The following is a 15,434-nucleotide window of genomic DNA, read 5'->3' as shown; positions in this document are numbered from 1 at the left end:
TCTTCGTACAACATAACCAAAATACAAATTACCATACAACATAACCAAAATACAAATAATTGTACGTAAATAGCTTAAATATAACATGAAAACGAACAAAAGTTTTGAGAAAATTAGTAATTCGATTTTTTGTTTCATTATTTTTTACATTATTATTACTTTTAATCTTACAAATATAAACAAATTTTCCGAAATAAAATCCCAGATTCTAATTACACAGTTCGATTTTAATTAAACATGATGTATTGATGCAATTTTTTTAATATTTAATATAAAATTGTTAGCCCAAAGACCTTTAATATTTTCTTTTGGCATTTTGTGGCGTTTCACTTTTCAAACTGTTGCCACCAAATACTATCGCTCTGCATTATATTTAAAGAAATTAAATAATGAAAAATCTGCATAAATATATATATATATATATATGTTTCTCGCACTGTAATAAAAAAGCGGAACTTAAAAAGCGGATAAAAACGGTCATCAAATTTTGAATAACGTAATCCTTCACCGAATATGGGCATCTGAAAGCCAGAATCTGGAATTTGTTTTATTATCTATTTCATATTTTGCAAAGCATTTAACGAGTTTTATATTAAGGAACTCAACGATTTCAAAGCGTGCAATGGCAACACTATTACGGGAAAAATAAATAAATATATATATATATATATCCAGTGCGCGTGATTGTGTATGGAAAATTCTAAAGATACGCTCATTTTAAAATTATTTTGCGATTGCTGTTAAATTGAATTTTATGGTTTAAAGTGCGAAGAACATGATATTTAATAAATAAAAACAACAGACAAAACGTTAAAAAAACGCCCCTTTGGGCGTAATATAAAATCTGAAACGTTCAGATTATTTTTTTTAATTTAATTCTTTAATCGCCTCATTAAAAATATTCAACTTATTTCTTGTTTCACTTGACTAAAGCCTGCTGCTGTTTCCTATCTGCATGTCTTCTACTAGGTAAGAAGAGCAAAATTCAATAATGTTGTTAGTAAAAGCTTTTACTTTGGAATATTACAAAATAAATTGCAAAACTTTTTGCGTTATATATATCAAGATCAAATATATCGCAGTTCTATGAGCTATGCTGGCACACGCAAATTTTCAATGTCTTAGAAGCAAACAACAAAATCTTTTAAATTTTGCAAGCGGCTTGTATGTAACAAGTAACATATCTTCTCAGAAAGTTTTGGCCTTTGTTATTTTTGGTTACGTTTTTTTTTGTGTTGCTGCATTTTTTGAGTTTTTTATGTTGCACGTTTTGCATAAGAAACTTAATATTTTAAAAAAGCATTATTAATGTTTAAAATACATTAAACAATTTTTGCATATATTCCTCTCTTATATTTATTTTATATGATTTTCTTCCTTACTATACATGATATAGCTTTGTATCAATAAGCAAATTAATTATGAATTTTACAATATTAACAGTTTTTTGAGGGGGAGGAGGTAATCAACGAGATTTTCATTATGTTGATAAATTGCCCCTGCTTATTTGACTATCGAGCTCCTGATCATCATTGATCGATCCCCTTTAAAATTTAATTCCGGGGGGGGGGGGGTCCACACTGATCCCATTGGAAATCTTACACAATTACTAATTAAATCCCATTCAAATGATTTTAAATGAACCGTAGTTTGCGCTTTCACAAATAAGAAACTGTCAATAATGACTTCAAAAATGATTTCATTTCTAATTTTGATATTACCAACCAAAATATCCCTAGCAAACTATACCAGTCTTACAAAAAAAGTTTTCCTTTGAGGGTGGGGAACCCGCGCTACATATTTATGATGAATAAAATTCGCTGTAACGGTTTTATGAACAGGACTATTTTCTCATGCCAAACAAATATCTAGGGAATTCAAAGAGAGGGAATACGAGGAGCTGAATGTAATAGAAATTTAGTTATAAAGATTTTAATGTAACGCATAGAGCTTTTTCTTTTGCAGATATTATTCTTCGAAGTCCTGAAATCCTTTTGCTTTGTTTTTTATTTTTTTGCTCTGCCAAGAATAATGAAGTTCTTTAGGAAAGAGCGGAATAAGTCGATTAAGGATTATTGGATGTGCCCAGCGCATAGCAAGAAGCAAAACATCATTTCTTTTGTCTTGTGCAGAAAGAAGGGGAAATCGACACTTCATCTCTTATTTGCAAAACGAGAAGAGAAAGAATAGTAGCGACAAAACAGATATTTCTCGCTTATTGGAAATTAATTTAGTAATTTCGGTTAAAGCAGCATTAGGAAATACCCTTCTTATCCCTTATTTACACAATTAAATTCGGATATGAAATTAAAATATAACTTCTAAATTTTTTCTTTCTTTATTTATTTTTTATTTTATTTGTTATTCTTTTTATTTATTAGCTCAGAAGTGCTACTAATTTCAAATCGGTATTTTGCTTCGATTCACTTTTCAAACTGTTGCCACCAAATATTATCGCCATGCATTACATTCAAAGGAACTCAATAATGAAGAACTTGCATGAATACTTGAATGTTTCTCGCATTGTGAAGAAACAACAGTACCTGGAGCCATTAAATTTTGAATAACGTAATCCTCCAATCAAACATGGGCACTTGGAAGGCCGAATTTTGAATTTCGAAATTGTTTTATTACCTATTTCAGATTTTATGAAGCATTTATGAGTTTTTTATTAAGAAACTCAATGATTTCAAAGCGAGGAATGGACACCAAAAAACATTTTTATCTCCAACGCGCCTGACTGTGTATCGGAAATTCTAAAGATATGCTGTTTTAAATATTTTGTGATATTGCTGTTGAATTGAATTTAATGTATTTAAGGGCGAAGAACATGATATTAAAAAAAAAAAAAAAAAAAACGCCCGTTTGGGCGTAATATAAAATCTGAAAGCTTTCAGATTTTTTATTTTGTTTTGTTTTTCGAAAAGCTTTATATTTCTTCCGTTCTCTTTTGTGAAATACTAACCAACTATGAGAGGATGTCGATCGATTCTCAGTGTAAAGACATTCCAGCAAAAATCCTGATATAGATTCTCTCCAGTTATGCCCGGAAAAAAAAATATATATATATATAATTCGTTACTAACTTGATTAGATCGACTGCTCTTTAAGTATGTGGGTGTGAGTATAAAAAAAACTAAAGATAATGCTCTTGTGGTATAACGGCCAGCGCAATAGACAGAGAACCTAAAGTCGGGCATTGAATCCCGGGTAATGAATTTTTTCAAAATCCAAGAATCGTTCTTGATGATACCACGTTATAACAGTGCCGGTGTTTGGAAAGGTAAGGCGATTACTGTTTGAAAAGACAAAAATGTTAATGAGGGTGCTTTCTACTTAAAGATGCCAATCCGTTTCTAACTTGAAAAAGCACCTTTCAAAAGGCTCAAACATCTTTACTGTGCAAGCAGAATTTTTCCACTTTAGTGATCAAATAGCAGCCTAAAAACCTTAGCTGCATAGCGGTGGCTTGGCGTAAACTTTCCCGTACATTTATGAAAGTAACTATTTTTCGCGTTTGAAATTGATCTGCTTAATGACAGATACCTTTATAAATGTTTCTGTCTTTCTGAAAAGCGGTCGACTTGCGTAAAGGTGTTGGTAATTTCATGCGCGGACACTTGCGAAGCGGTTCCGCATCAAAAATGCTACTGCAATAGCAGTAATGGATTTCTTTCATCATTGTGTTTATCTTGATGTTACCAAGAAGCTATTAAAAAATATCGAAATAAAAACAAGAAGATGCCACATGCTTAAATTAAATTGCGTCATCTTTCACTTCCATGTTATTTAATTTAATGCATGTTTGCTTACATATCTGTTCACTTACTGAAGAAAACATTTATGGTTATGGTTTTTTTTTTCTTTTGTTTGTTTAATTGTGGCTCTTTGTCCAAGGGGAGAGATACCTCCATGGAGTTCTTTCTATGGGAAACTGGCTTATAGTATACACGTTACACATGGAGAAAATTATGAAAAGTCCATACGCCAGCTTGTCTCCTGAAATGGAACTCAGATAACGGTCTGCGGTAAAATCCTGAACACTGGCACCGGGAATCGAAACCAGTGTCAGGTACCAGTGTTCAGCGATTTTGCCGTCTTCAGTCTTTAATTTAGTAATGACTCATAATACAGAGTATAATGTCCACATATCACAGTGTTACAAAATCAAGCCACTTGGTACAGTCCTGGCTCCTTTCCGGAAGATCTCTTTTCAGAAATCAACTACACTCTAGCATACTAAATTTAAGTTGTACTATCAAAATATGCCTTTATATCAGCAGTAGAATTATCTAGAAATCAAGAGATATGCTCACAGCCGTCCTATACACTGTTATATATTATCTGGAAATTTAGAATAGCTGAAAGCAAGAATTTTATCTCTTAACTGCTCGAAGATTTTTTTTATCTACAGATAACGAATCGCATATTTGATATATATTAATTATCACATTAATATCGCTGTAAGCCCCTTACTTAGTTATAGCTCCTAAGCCTTCTGTTCTTAAGTTGAAAATGCTTCAAAATACCTATCATTTATGCGAAACAGTAAGCTTTCAAATTATTTTGCACCTCAAAGACTTCACGCAGAAAATGCCCTTTAGAAGCTGAATAGCATTTCTTACAAACAAGTCGAAATTTGACTTCATTGTTTGCAGAAATCAGAGATGTGGCTTAGTTAGACTTTTGCGAGGAAATTTACTTTTATTTTTATTGGAGGAAGAGACAAGTGAAAAAAACTATGGAAGTATTTTTTCTATATTTCGCGTTCAGATTGCTTTCCAAATAATTTTTTTCCCTTTCGTTCAAGCAACCAAATTATTACATTCGCTCCACATATTAATGTAAAAAAATCGTTGTTATTTTATATCGATATCGATATTATCCAGAGACATGATCTGGTACCCAATCTGAAATATTACTTTTCTATTTCTAGACACTTTTTAACTGCCATTTTTCTATTTCTAGACACTTTTTAACTGCTGTCAGTTGCAAATGTTTAACTGCCGTTTAATTGGTAAGTTTAGCTTAACAGTTTTTAACTGCTATCAGTTACTGCTAGTCTTTACTAAAATATCTTCCAAAAAAATTACATCATTAAGCAAAGCATAAAATTCTTTTTCTACAGCTATTAAAGTATACTAGTATCTCATTATCTTAACTGCTGTCAGTTACTGTCAGTCTTTACTAAAATATCTTCTAAAGAAATTACATCATTAAGCAACGCATAAAATTCTTTTTCTAGAGCTGTTAAAACATACTAGTATTTCATTATCTTAAGTCCCATCTGTGAATTACAATGATAGATAAATTATGTCGATATCCAGGAAGTTAGTTTAAATAATGCGATCACGTCAGATATTTTAAAAGAGTTACTTTTCACATTAAAAAGTAAAATATTGAAAATTTTAAAATAGATTTCGTGAAAATTACATCATTAATATTTGTGACACCTTTCAAAGCTCGCTTAACTCTATCACGAAGCATTCCCACCACTAGGACATACATTTGCCTGCTTTCTCTCTCTCTCTCTCACACACACGCCGTATGTCGGAACTCCCAGCGCACCTGGCACCTCAGCCGGAAACTGTGGGAAAAAATTCTAATCCAAATGAAGCGAACAACAACTGGTAAACGGAACGAACAGTATCACATAGATTGTTTTTCAAAAACACTTCTTATGTTCGTAAAAACGATTTTTACGTTCACTGTTTTCACCGTAAGATTTTAATTTTTGGCAGAATTAGTAGAAGTCCTCTATTACTCAGATATTTTGTTATCCGCAAGTATTACTGACGTCTAATTCCTTAAACTGCGACTAATTTTTTTAAAAAAATTCTACTAATAAGGAGGCACTCAATGTAATCAAATCATAAACAGCACAACACATGCATAAATTTTTGAATTGCATAAGTGCAATTAACCTTGAATACAGAAACACAAAGGTTATTCTCTTCCAGCTTTGAAAGGCTGGTGGTAGATAATGCTTTTTGGCAATAAATTACATGAAAAGCTGTACCGAAGTAATAAAAAGTTTAATAATTTTTAATTTAAATCTGTTTAAATATTACATTCGAATGGATCATTTCAATCGGCTAAAAATACTGATTAGCATATTTGTTTACAAATAATCGTTTGCAAAATTATTTTGCGAGTAAGCAGCAGATATTCGATTCTTTAAATTTATGCCATTGTCATTAAAGATTACTCTTAGTTAAAAGTGAATGACTAGCTATTAATTATTAGTCCAAAGGGGCTTTGTCCCTGAGGGACTATTGTTTTCGTTTTGCGATTTTTCGTCGAATAATTCTGAATGTCCGTTTCACTTTTCAAACTATTGTCACCAAATATTATCGCACTGTATTACATTTGAAGAAATTAAGTAATTCAATTTCTAATGTGAAATATTTTTCCCAGTCATAATTCAAGCGAAGAAATAATTGATATCAAAGTAGGAAAAATTGTTTTCTGATCTCCGCATGCTGAAAGGGAGAGTAATGCAAAGTACTTTTTAACCTATTCTCAAAGCAAATTAATTTTTAATTGATAGCTTAATAAATTAATTCTGAATGAAAAATATAGTCAAATGTCTCATATACCCTTTCAAATGCTTCGTGCAGCGATTTAAACATAGCACATTTATCAGGTCATTGATGGCAATGGCATTTATTCCATTCTATAATGTTATAATCATCCATCAATATAGGAGGCAAAAAGGTAAACCAAAGGAAAACAAAAACCAAACAAAAAAGGGAAAGTTTTGCTCAAAATAATAATTTTTTGACACTGGAAATTTTATTTCTTATGGATAGTTTACAATAACAAACCCTTAATAACGAAGAATAATGGAGAAATACTGACGCCTCCAAAGAGGGACCAAACGTTCTTTTATTCGAAACAAAATTAAACAACTTACTTCACTAAAAGCGAATGCTTTATCTTTCACAGGAGTCCAAAACAGCAACTTCGCCCCTTCGAATCTTTTCATAACTAGGCCCTACCGTTTAAAGTTCCAATACACACAGGTCGAATGCTGTATAATCCTAGAGCAGGTGGTGGCACCAACTATCTTAACGAAGCACCTGAACAGACTGCCGGAGGAACACAAAAAGTCATGGAACACTGGCCCCAACTTCCGGCGATCTAAGTTGCAGAGCCTCACCCTATTGTCATTATTCTTTTCTCTACCTACTAACCATTTAAAAAACCCTCCTTTGCAAAAAAAAGGTTTCTGGCCGCATAATAGGATGGCTTCTTTTGAGATTGAAGTTCAGGTGTGCCATAATTGGCGACGTATCGTACTTTTGGGCATATGCTATTGTAAGATCCACGATTATTGACGTAGCGTTGTACAGTAAACTCGGTCAAGCGATAGCGGAGATCCTTTTCGAAGCTAGTCGTCCTTAAATTCGAATGCATCGCACGCACATTAAATGCAAGGATTACATAACTTCTTGATGATCAATCTTTTTATTTAGGAAATCATCCAAAAGAACTTGCGAAACATCCAGACCGGTAAATGTTTTCAAAAGTCGAATGAAAACTACTAAAGTGAGACTATGATACACTTTCACAAAGAAAGCTCATGCTCAGTTTTTATGAGAGCAAAACAAAATTTATTGAAAGAAATAAGTGCCTCGGGGTATTTGAACCAAGAGGTCTTGCGAAACATCCAAAAACATATAATTTAGAAAAATAAATTAAAATTACAGAAAAATAGTCCACCTGCCATGCTGTTTATTTCATTTGTTATGACATATTTTGATACCCGTGCAGATTCCAGTCTCAGATGCTTTTGTTTTTACACACACCATACTTACGAAAGTCATTATCAGGCCGTTACTGGTCTTTGTTGGCCTCGCCAGCAGCCGAGCGGTTAAAAGATTGCTGAATAGTAGTAGTTCGTACCGGGCTAGTATGGTTAACCACCGTACGACAACAATTGATCGAGATAATTAATTTCAAAATTTCGGATGAGTGCCCTTCACAGTGACCCCTCATAGTGAGACCTTAGAGGGATCGGTTGATAAGTAAATTTGAATAATCCGAGTTTAATTTCTTCACCTTAAATATTATTCAATGACTTTCTTTTGTGATTTACTATCGTGTAACATTGTTTTAATTTATAATTTTGTTACAATCGATATGCTGCAAGAATTTTCTTCCCACAAATAATTTGTAAGTTTTCAAGCATTATAAATACACCTTATTAAAATTCTGAAGTTTGATTACTTTAGATTCATAATCTAGTAATCATACAAAGAAATTTCATTAACTAGATACATTTTAAATTTTTTATTTATGCAAATAATGTTAGGAGTTTCTACGTGCGAATATTAAATTCTATAAAATTCTGTGAATAAGGTCTCCTTTTTGGAAAAAAAAAAAAAAAATGTATTGATGAATACTTTTAAAGACAAGTTTCATAATAATGCGTGTTACTTAATCTATTACCATTAGATATTTTTTTCTAAACTAATATTTTACCTTTAATTACGAACAAATGGGAAAATTCGCTTTTCAGTTTATGAACGGCCTCTAACTATGATCTCAATTTTAAAATCAAATATCTCGGCCAGTTATTGTTGTACGAAAAATCACACTTTATGAATTTTACTTTTCAAAATGAACATAAAATTTTCCTTAATGTAAAAGAATGTGCCAGGTGTTATATTTTGGAATTTTAACCAAACTGAAAGCCAAGACATGAATATTTGTGTCATTTAAAACATTTTTCTAGCTAGAAGGTACATATGTACCACCAACGGTTGCAAAAATAAAGGCCAGGTAAAGGACTTTTATGGTCACGGTGTACGTCTAATAGCAACTTCGTCTGTAAATGTCTCTCATTCCATTGGCAATGGAATAAGTCCGATTCATAAAATTTATTAATCTATTAAACTAAAGCACGAAAAGGGTTATCTGTTTAAGGGTAGGATTGCCTCCGTGAAGAGCTAATTTTCTAAGAAAACTAAATCACATTTCCGTTACATTTGGAGAAAAGCACATAAGTCCCATGAAGCCTGTCTTTTAATCGAGATTTGAACCCAGGTCGAACTACCAGTGTTCAGGGATCTTAACTAGTCAGATACTCATTTTGTATAACCCACATATAATCATACTGGACATTACGAATAATCATTTAGCTTCCTAGTAACCGATTATTATCAGCCAATTCTCATTCGAGAGGTGCATTGAAATGAAAGAACAACTTCTTTTTGAAATAAATATACTCTTATGGTAAATTAAAACAAATAAATAAAAATCAAAAGTCTGAAAGTTTTCAGATTTTAAATTATGCCCAAAATGGCGTTTTTTTAACGTTTTTTGTGTTACCTTTATTTAATAAATATCATGTTCTTCTTCATGTTAAATCATAAAATTTAATTCAACAGCATTATCATAAATTAATTTAAAAACAGCATACCTTTAGAATTTCTGATAGACAGTCTCGTGCGCTGGGGATAATTTTTTTTAAGCCCAAAAGGCGTTAGCCCAGAAGGGCTATTAATTTCATTTTGGCATTTTCTTTGGTTCACTATAAATGTCGGTTCACTTTTTAAATTGTTACCACCAAATATTAGAGTCCTGCATTATATTTAAAGAAATTAAATAATGAAGAATCTGCATAAATGTATGTATGTTTCTTGCATTAGTATAAAATAACGGTGCCTAGAGCCATAAAATTTTGAATACGTAATCTCTCAGCAAATATGAGCATCTGGAAGCCCAATTTAGAATTTAATTTATTATCGATTTCATATTTTTAACGAATTTCTAATTATCAAACTCAACGATTTCAAAGCGAGCAATGGCAACACTGTACGAAAAAAAATTTTTTTTTCTCTCCAGCGCACGAGACTGTGTATTGGAAAAAACTTTCAGATCCACCCTCCCCGCCGTTAAGTTTTGCTATTGCTCCTTTGAAATCGTTATGTTTGTTAATCAAAAATTCGTTAAAGTTTTAGAGAATATGAAATAGATAATAAAACAAATTTCAAATTTGGGTTTCATATGCCCTATTCGAGCGGAGAACTACGATATTCAAAATTTGATGTCTCTACGTTTTTTCACTTTGCGAGAAACAAACACACATTCATGCAGATTCTTCATTATTTAATTTCTTTAAATATAATGCAGGGCTCTAATATTTGGTGGCAACAATTTGAAAAGTGAAACGCCGTTTATTGTGAACCAAAATAAAATGCCAAAACAGAATTAATAACCCTTCTGGGCAAATTGCCATTTTGGGCTAAAAATATTAGTCTAATACGAGACTTATTTACTTCAAAAAGTATACAATTAAAATTAATTAATGGCAGTAAATAGAAAAATTCGATCTTATTTGTTTAATTTCAGAATATTGAAATTCTTATTTTTTGGACATAATTTCATTTTTTGATATTTTACATAAACGAATTTTATTTCTAAAATAAACATTTTTAAATATACACTATTAATAAAGTTAGATATACCGCAAATTATTGTGATTGCATTATCAGTAATTACAGAAGTGATGAATCATTATTACTTTCGAAATACACTGAAAATTAGGTAATATACAACTTGCTCTGTCCATCCTTAAGAAGACTGGATTAACTCTGAGATTCTTTTACTTTGATGCATTTGAAGATACTTGAAAATTTTAAAAATTTATTGCTGATCAGTTATTATATTCATAAAATTTTCATCCCTTCCCTAAAACGGAGATCTAACTGCTATCATGGTTACCAGTTTGTAATTCTTTAATTCTCTTAAAATTCCTAAATTAATCAATAAATTTTCTTATAAAAATAAAGCCAGGTTAAATCGTTTTACGTGATATTAAAATTAGCACAGAAATGGAAATATTACAAGCATTTTAAAATAATATAATGAGCTGGTAACTAACAGAATTTAAAAGTGCTAATCCTGATTTCGAAGATATAGAATACTTTAGAAAAGTAAGTAATATATTAATTACACTGCATGTTTTTTTAATGGTTTTATTCATTCATTATTATTAAAGAAGCCTTTAAAAAATCATTAATTATCTTTTACATTTAAAATGGCAAAAGCTGTCATTTAATTCTTTCGGCATTCAAAAATCTAAAAATCATTATCTGTGACTTCAGACAGATCATTTACTCTCCAATTCAGATAAAATAAAGACTTTTAGATAAACAATTCTGAGAAAGTAATTGTCTTCTAAACCTGTTACGATTTCTCGTAAAATCGTTTGCGTTTTGAAAAGCTAAATTACCCATTGACTTCAAGTCAAAGTTTTGAAAGTTTATGTTAAATAATATAAATGCCTAACAACAGGCAAGTGAAAAGAGACAAAGATTCATTTGTTGTCAGATGCAATTTACATGTCATTATCAAGTTATAAAACTGTATGAAGGCTTTGTTGCAAACAAATAGATATGATTAATGCTTTTGCGGCATTATGGAATCTATTCTGTAAACTTAAACGATAGCTAAAGAAGAGAAATTTTCTGTGTATTACTGTTCCTTGAATATTTTTAAAAATTGGTAATATAACTGAAAGGAATAGTTGCTTTATATTACGTTTATCATTATAACTGTCCGGAAAGTTTAAAATAATGGAAAGTTATATCTAAGTTATAATCTAGCATAGTTTTGCTAATAAAAGTGTGCTTTTGATTAACTATCGTTCTCAGAATCAATTTTCTCAGGTTTAAAAACACTAAAACGCGTTTTGTGGCAATCTTTTGTGGAAGGCTTTCTAATGTAGAACCACTCCTGCCGATCCAATGTTGAAGATACGTTGCATTTAGTGGATACGTACATCAAGGCTGTCATGTGAGGGTCTCAACATTTTTAGCTGTGCAGTTCGACCGCCTCATCCGCGACCATGAGCGCAAACATGCATGCTCTATTCGGACCGAATTATTCTCAAAATAGGGTGGAAGGATGATGATTTTCTTTCTCTCGAGCATATAAATTCTCTCTTTCCGGATGTCTTCACGAGGCCTTTCACGTCGCAGCAAGTACTAACGCCCCTTTTGGACGAGTCTAAGTGTTTTGGGAAAATGCCAGCCAAAGTTGCGTTGGAGACGATCGAACAATAAGCATAATAAACATGTTTACTCGCGTCCTTCCTTTCTTGTGTTTTATGCCTTTACTGCCGCGCCAGGAAAGCGTTTCCGACCATGTGTTTTCTATGTGGTTTTCTACCATCTAAATATAGTTCTGAAAGTTTTTAACCGCTGTGCTAAAATCACGATATATAATTTAAAGAGGAGATTTTATTTCGCGTAGACTAGTGGTCCTCAGGCTTCTTTTGACGTTCTCACATTCCTATCATGCAATATCTTATACAGATTTTTTTTTTCAATTCAAGTAGTAATAATATGCAAAGGTGAAAGCATTTTCTTAGTGTCATCCTTTTTTGTTGCAACCGTGTCTAAGTTAAATATAATCTAAAAGTATATATAAAACGTAAGATTTAATACATTAAACAATTATGTCGTTTATATATTTATAAGGTATCTCTGACGCTTTCCTAGCGTGCCTTCGTGGTGTAGTGGTTCTGCACGCTGAGCCGGTATTCAGAGTTCCGTGGTTCGATTCCCGGCGAACGCGTTTGCTCATTTTTCACCTCGCTTGCTTCCAAAAAATACCTAATGTCTCTACAGTGGCGCCCGAACTAAAAGGGTGTTAAATGAGGTTTCTCCACACCCAGGATTTGGCGAGTAGTTCCCCTAAAAACCCCAGTCGCCCTTTAAAAGGGGGAGTATATAAGGTATCTCTTCCGCTTGCCTAGCGTGCCTTCGTGGTGTAGTGGTTCCGCACGCTGGGCCGGTATTCCAGAGGTCCGTGGTTCGATTCCCGGCGAAGGCGTTGCATATTTTTCATCTCTCCGGTTTCCAAAAATCCTAATGTCTCTACACTGCCTATGTCTGAAATTATGGAAACACATGATGTTTGGAGAAAATCATCAGTCATTTGTAGGCTTTTGATTTAAAAAAATGATGAAGATGTCCAGAGTATATGTGTTCCATAGTTTAAGACATAGGCTGCTTTAAATTATTAGCCCAAAGGAGCCCAGAAGGGTTGTTAGTCTCGAAACGGCATTTTGCGTTGAATCACTCTACAAGTCTGAATCACTTTTCTAAATGTTGCCACCAAATATTATCACCTTGTATTACATTTAAAGAAATTAAATAATTAAGAATGTGCATAAATGTATGTATCTTTCTCGCATTGTGAAAAAACTACGGTACCTAGAGCCATCGAATTTTGAATTACGTAATCCTCCACCCGAACATGGGCATCTGGAAGACCGAGTTTTGAATTTGTTTTACTAATCTATTTAATATTTTGTAAAACTTTAAAGAATTTTTAATTAAAAAACTCAACAATTTCAGAGTAAGCAGTGGCAACATTTTTTTTTTTTTTTTTTTTTTTTTTTTTTTTTTTAACATTTTTATCTCTAGCGACTATCTGTCTATCGGAAATGCTAAATATAAGCTGTTTTTAAATATTTTGTGATATTGCGATTACATTGAATTTTATCGCAATAAGTGCTAAGAAAATGATATTTAATAAATAACGTTACACAAAACGTTAAAAAGATGCCCGTTTAGATCCGAAGCTAAATAAGAAATCTGATAATAAATGCTGAAAGCTTTCAGATTTTTTTAATTATTTATTTAATAAGTTCAATAAAGAAATATTTCTAACAGCATCATCGTTTTTCCCCCTGAAACCATGAAACTGTTGATCGGTTGAGATCCCCCTTATAACGGTAGCTATGTACAGGTAGCACGACTAGAAAATATTGGCAACGGAATTGCATAAAAAGTGGATTTCGAAACAGCTTATATTAATTACATTAATGAAATAAATATAAAATAGATAATCTCATAAAAATACCATTCTCATAAAAATTAAAATAGATAATCTCATAAAAATATCATCGTTCTAGTTTAAAATTATGTAAAAAGCAATCTTTTTTAGGAGTCAAAAATTGGAGGACGATCAGAAATAAATCCGGAGAATCTTTTGACAGAATTTACATCTGATTACCCTCACCCTCGAGATGGAAAGCTTTGCTCAAAATCTACACCAATCTAAGCTTCAATATAATTTTCCTCAAAATTTTAGTTCTATTTTGATATATTTCGTTTCCAATTACATTGTTCTAATTATTTGCATGTAAAAAAACAAGTTCAAGTAAAGAACACTTTATTACACGCATTTCTTCTATTGAAAATGCAAAAGCTGTATTTTGGAGTATATCATTTCTAAACAGCCATTCCGTAACACTGTTGCATGATACTGTTGCAGTTTGGAAAACAAATGTAAAGCCAGATGAGATGATAACAACCTCTGCTGCACGGTCTTAATTTTGGGCACGCTACTGTTACATGTTTTGAAAATACCATCATCCTTTTCATTTTGTAGTTCTCTTTCAAGAACTTCTTATTTTTGGTTCTGTTCATCCCCATTGTGATTAAAGCTTCTTAACTTGTTGATCGAGGGCAAGCAATATAGGTCACACATTTGCTTGTATGTATGTTAATTAACTAAAAATTTAAAAGGGGGAGTATATAAGGTATCTCTTCCGCTTGCCTAGCGTGCCTTCGTGGTGTAGTGGTTCCGCACGCTGGGCCGGTATTCCAGAGGTCCGTGGTTCGATTCCCGGCGAAGGCGTTGCATATTTTTCATCTCTCCGGTTTCCAAAAATCCTAATGTCTCTACACTGCCTATGTCTGAAATTATGGAAACACATGATGTTTGGAGAAAATCATCAGTCATTTGTAGGCTTTTGATTTAAAAAAATGATGAAGATGTCCAGAGTATATGTGTTCCATAGTTTAAGACATAGGCTGCTTTAAATTATTAGCCCAAAGGAGCCCAGAAGGGTTGTTAGTCTCGAAACGGCATTTTGCGTTGAATCACTCTACAAGTCTGAATCACTTTTCTAAATGTTGCCACCAAATATTATCACCTTGTATTACATTTAAAGAAATTAAATAATTAAGAATGTGCATAAATGTATGTATCTTTCTCGCATTGTGAAAAAACTACGGTACCTAGAGCCATCGAATTTTGAATTACGTAATCCTCCACCCGAACATGGGCATCTGGAAGACCGAGTTTTGAATTTGTTTTACTAATCTATTTAATATTTTGTAAAACTTTAAAGAATTTTTAATTAAAAAACTCAACAATTTCAGAGTAAGCAGTGGCAACATTTTTTTTTTTTTTTTTTTTTTTTAACATTTTTATCTCTAGCGACTATCTGTCTATCGGAAATGCTAAATATAAGCTGTTTTTAAATATTTTGTGATATTGCGATTACATTGAATTTTATCGCAATAAGTGCTAAGAAAATGATATTTAATAAATAAAGGTAACACACAAAACGTTAAAAAGATGCCCGTTTAGATCCGAAGCTAAATAAGAAATCTGATAATAAATGC

At 32.1% G+C, this 15,434-nt stretch overlaps 1 protein-coding gene across 4 annotated transcripts in view; it reads right to left on the bottom strand.

Annotated features, from left to right (window-relative positions):
- LOC118201206 (rhophilin-2-like) overlaps positions 1-15,434 on the bottom strand; it is a 237,488-nt gene that overhangs the window by 59,166 nt on the left and 162,888 nt on the right. Inside the window, exon 1 of one of the 4 annotated variants that reach the window (XM_035373258.2) lies at positions 6,917-7,168. The exons of the other annotated variants lie outside the window; for them this stretch is intronic. Coding sequence (XP_035229149.1) covers positions 6,917-6,988 — 72 coding nt within the window. The 5' untranslated portion in view covers positions 6,989-7,168. Of the gene's footprint in view, positions 1-6,916; positions 7,169-15,434 lie in introns of those variants that run through there. 4 annotated transcript variants of the gene reach the window in all.

The sequence above is a fragment of the Stegodyphus dumicola genome, chromosome 5, assembly GCF_044657685.1.
Source record: "Stegodyphus dumicola isolate Sdum_Otavi_A_Nest chromosome 5, ASM4465768v1".
In the NCBI taxonomy this organism is placed as follows: Eukaryota; Metazoa; Arthropoda; class Arachnida; order Araneae; family Eresidae; genus Stegodyphus; species Stegodyphus dumicola.
This window is presented reverse-complemented; position numbering and strand designations above follow the sequence as displayed.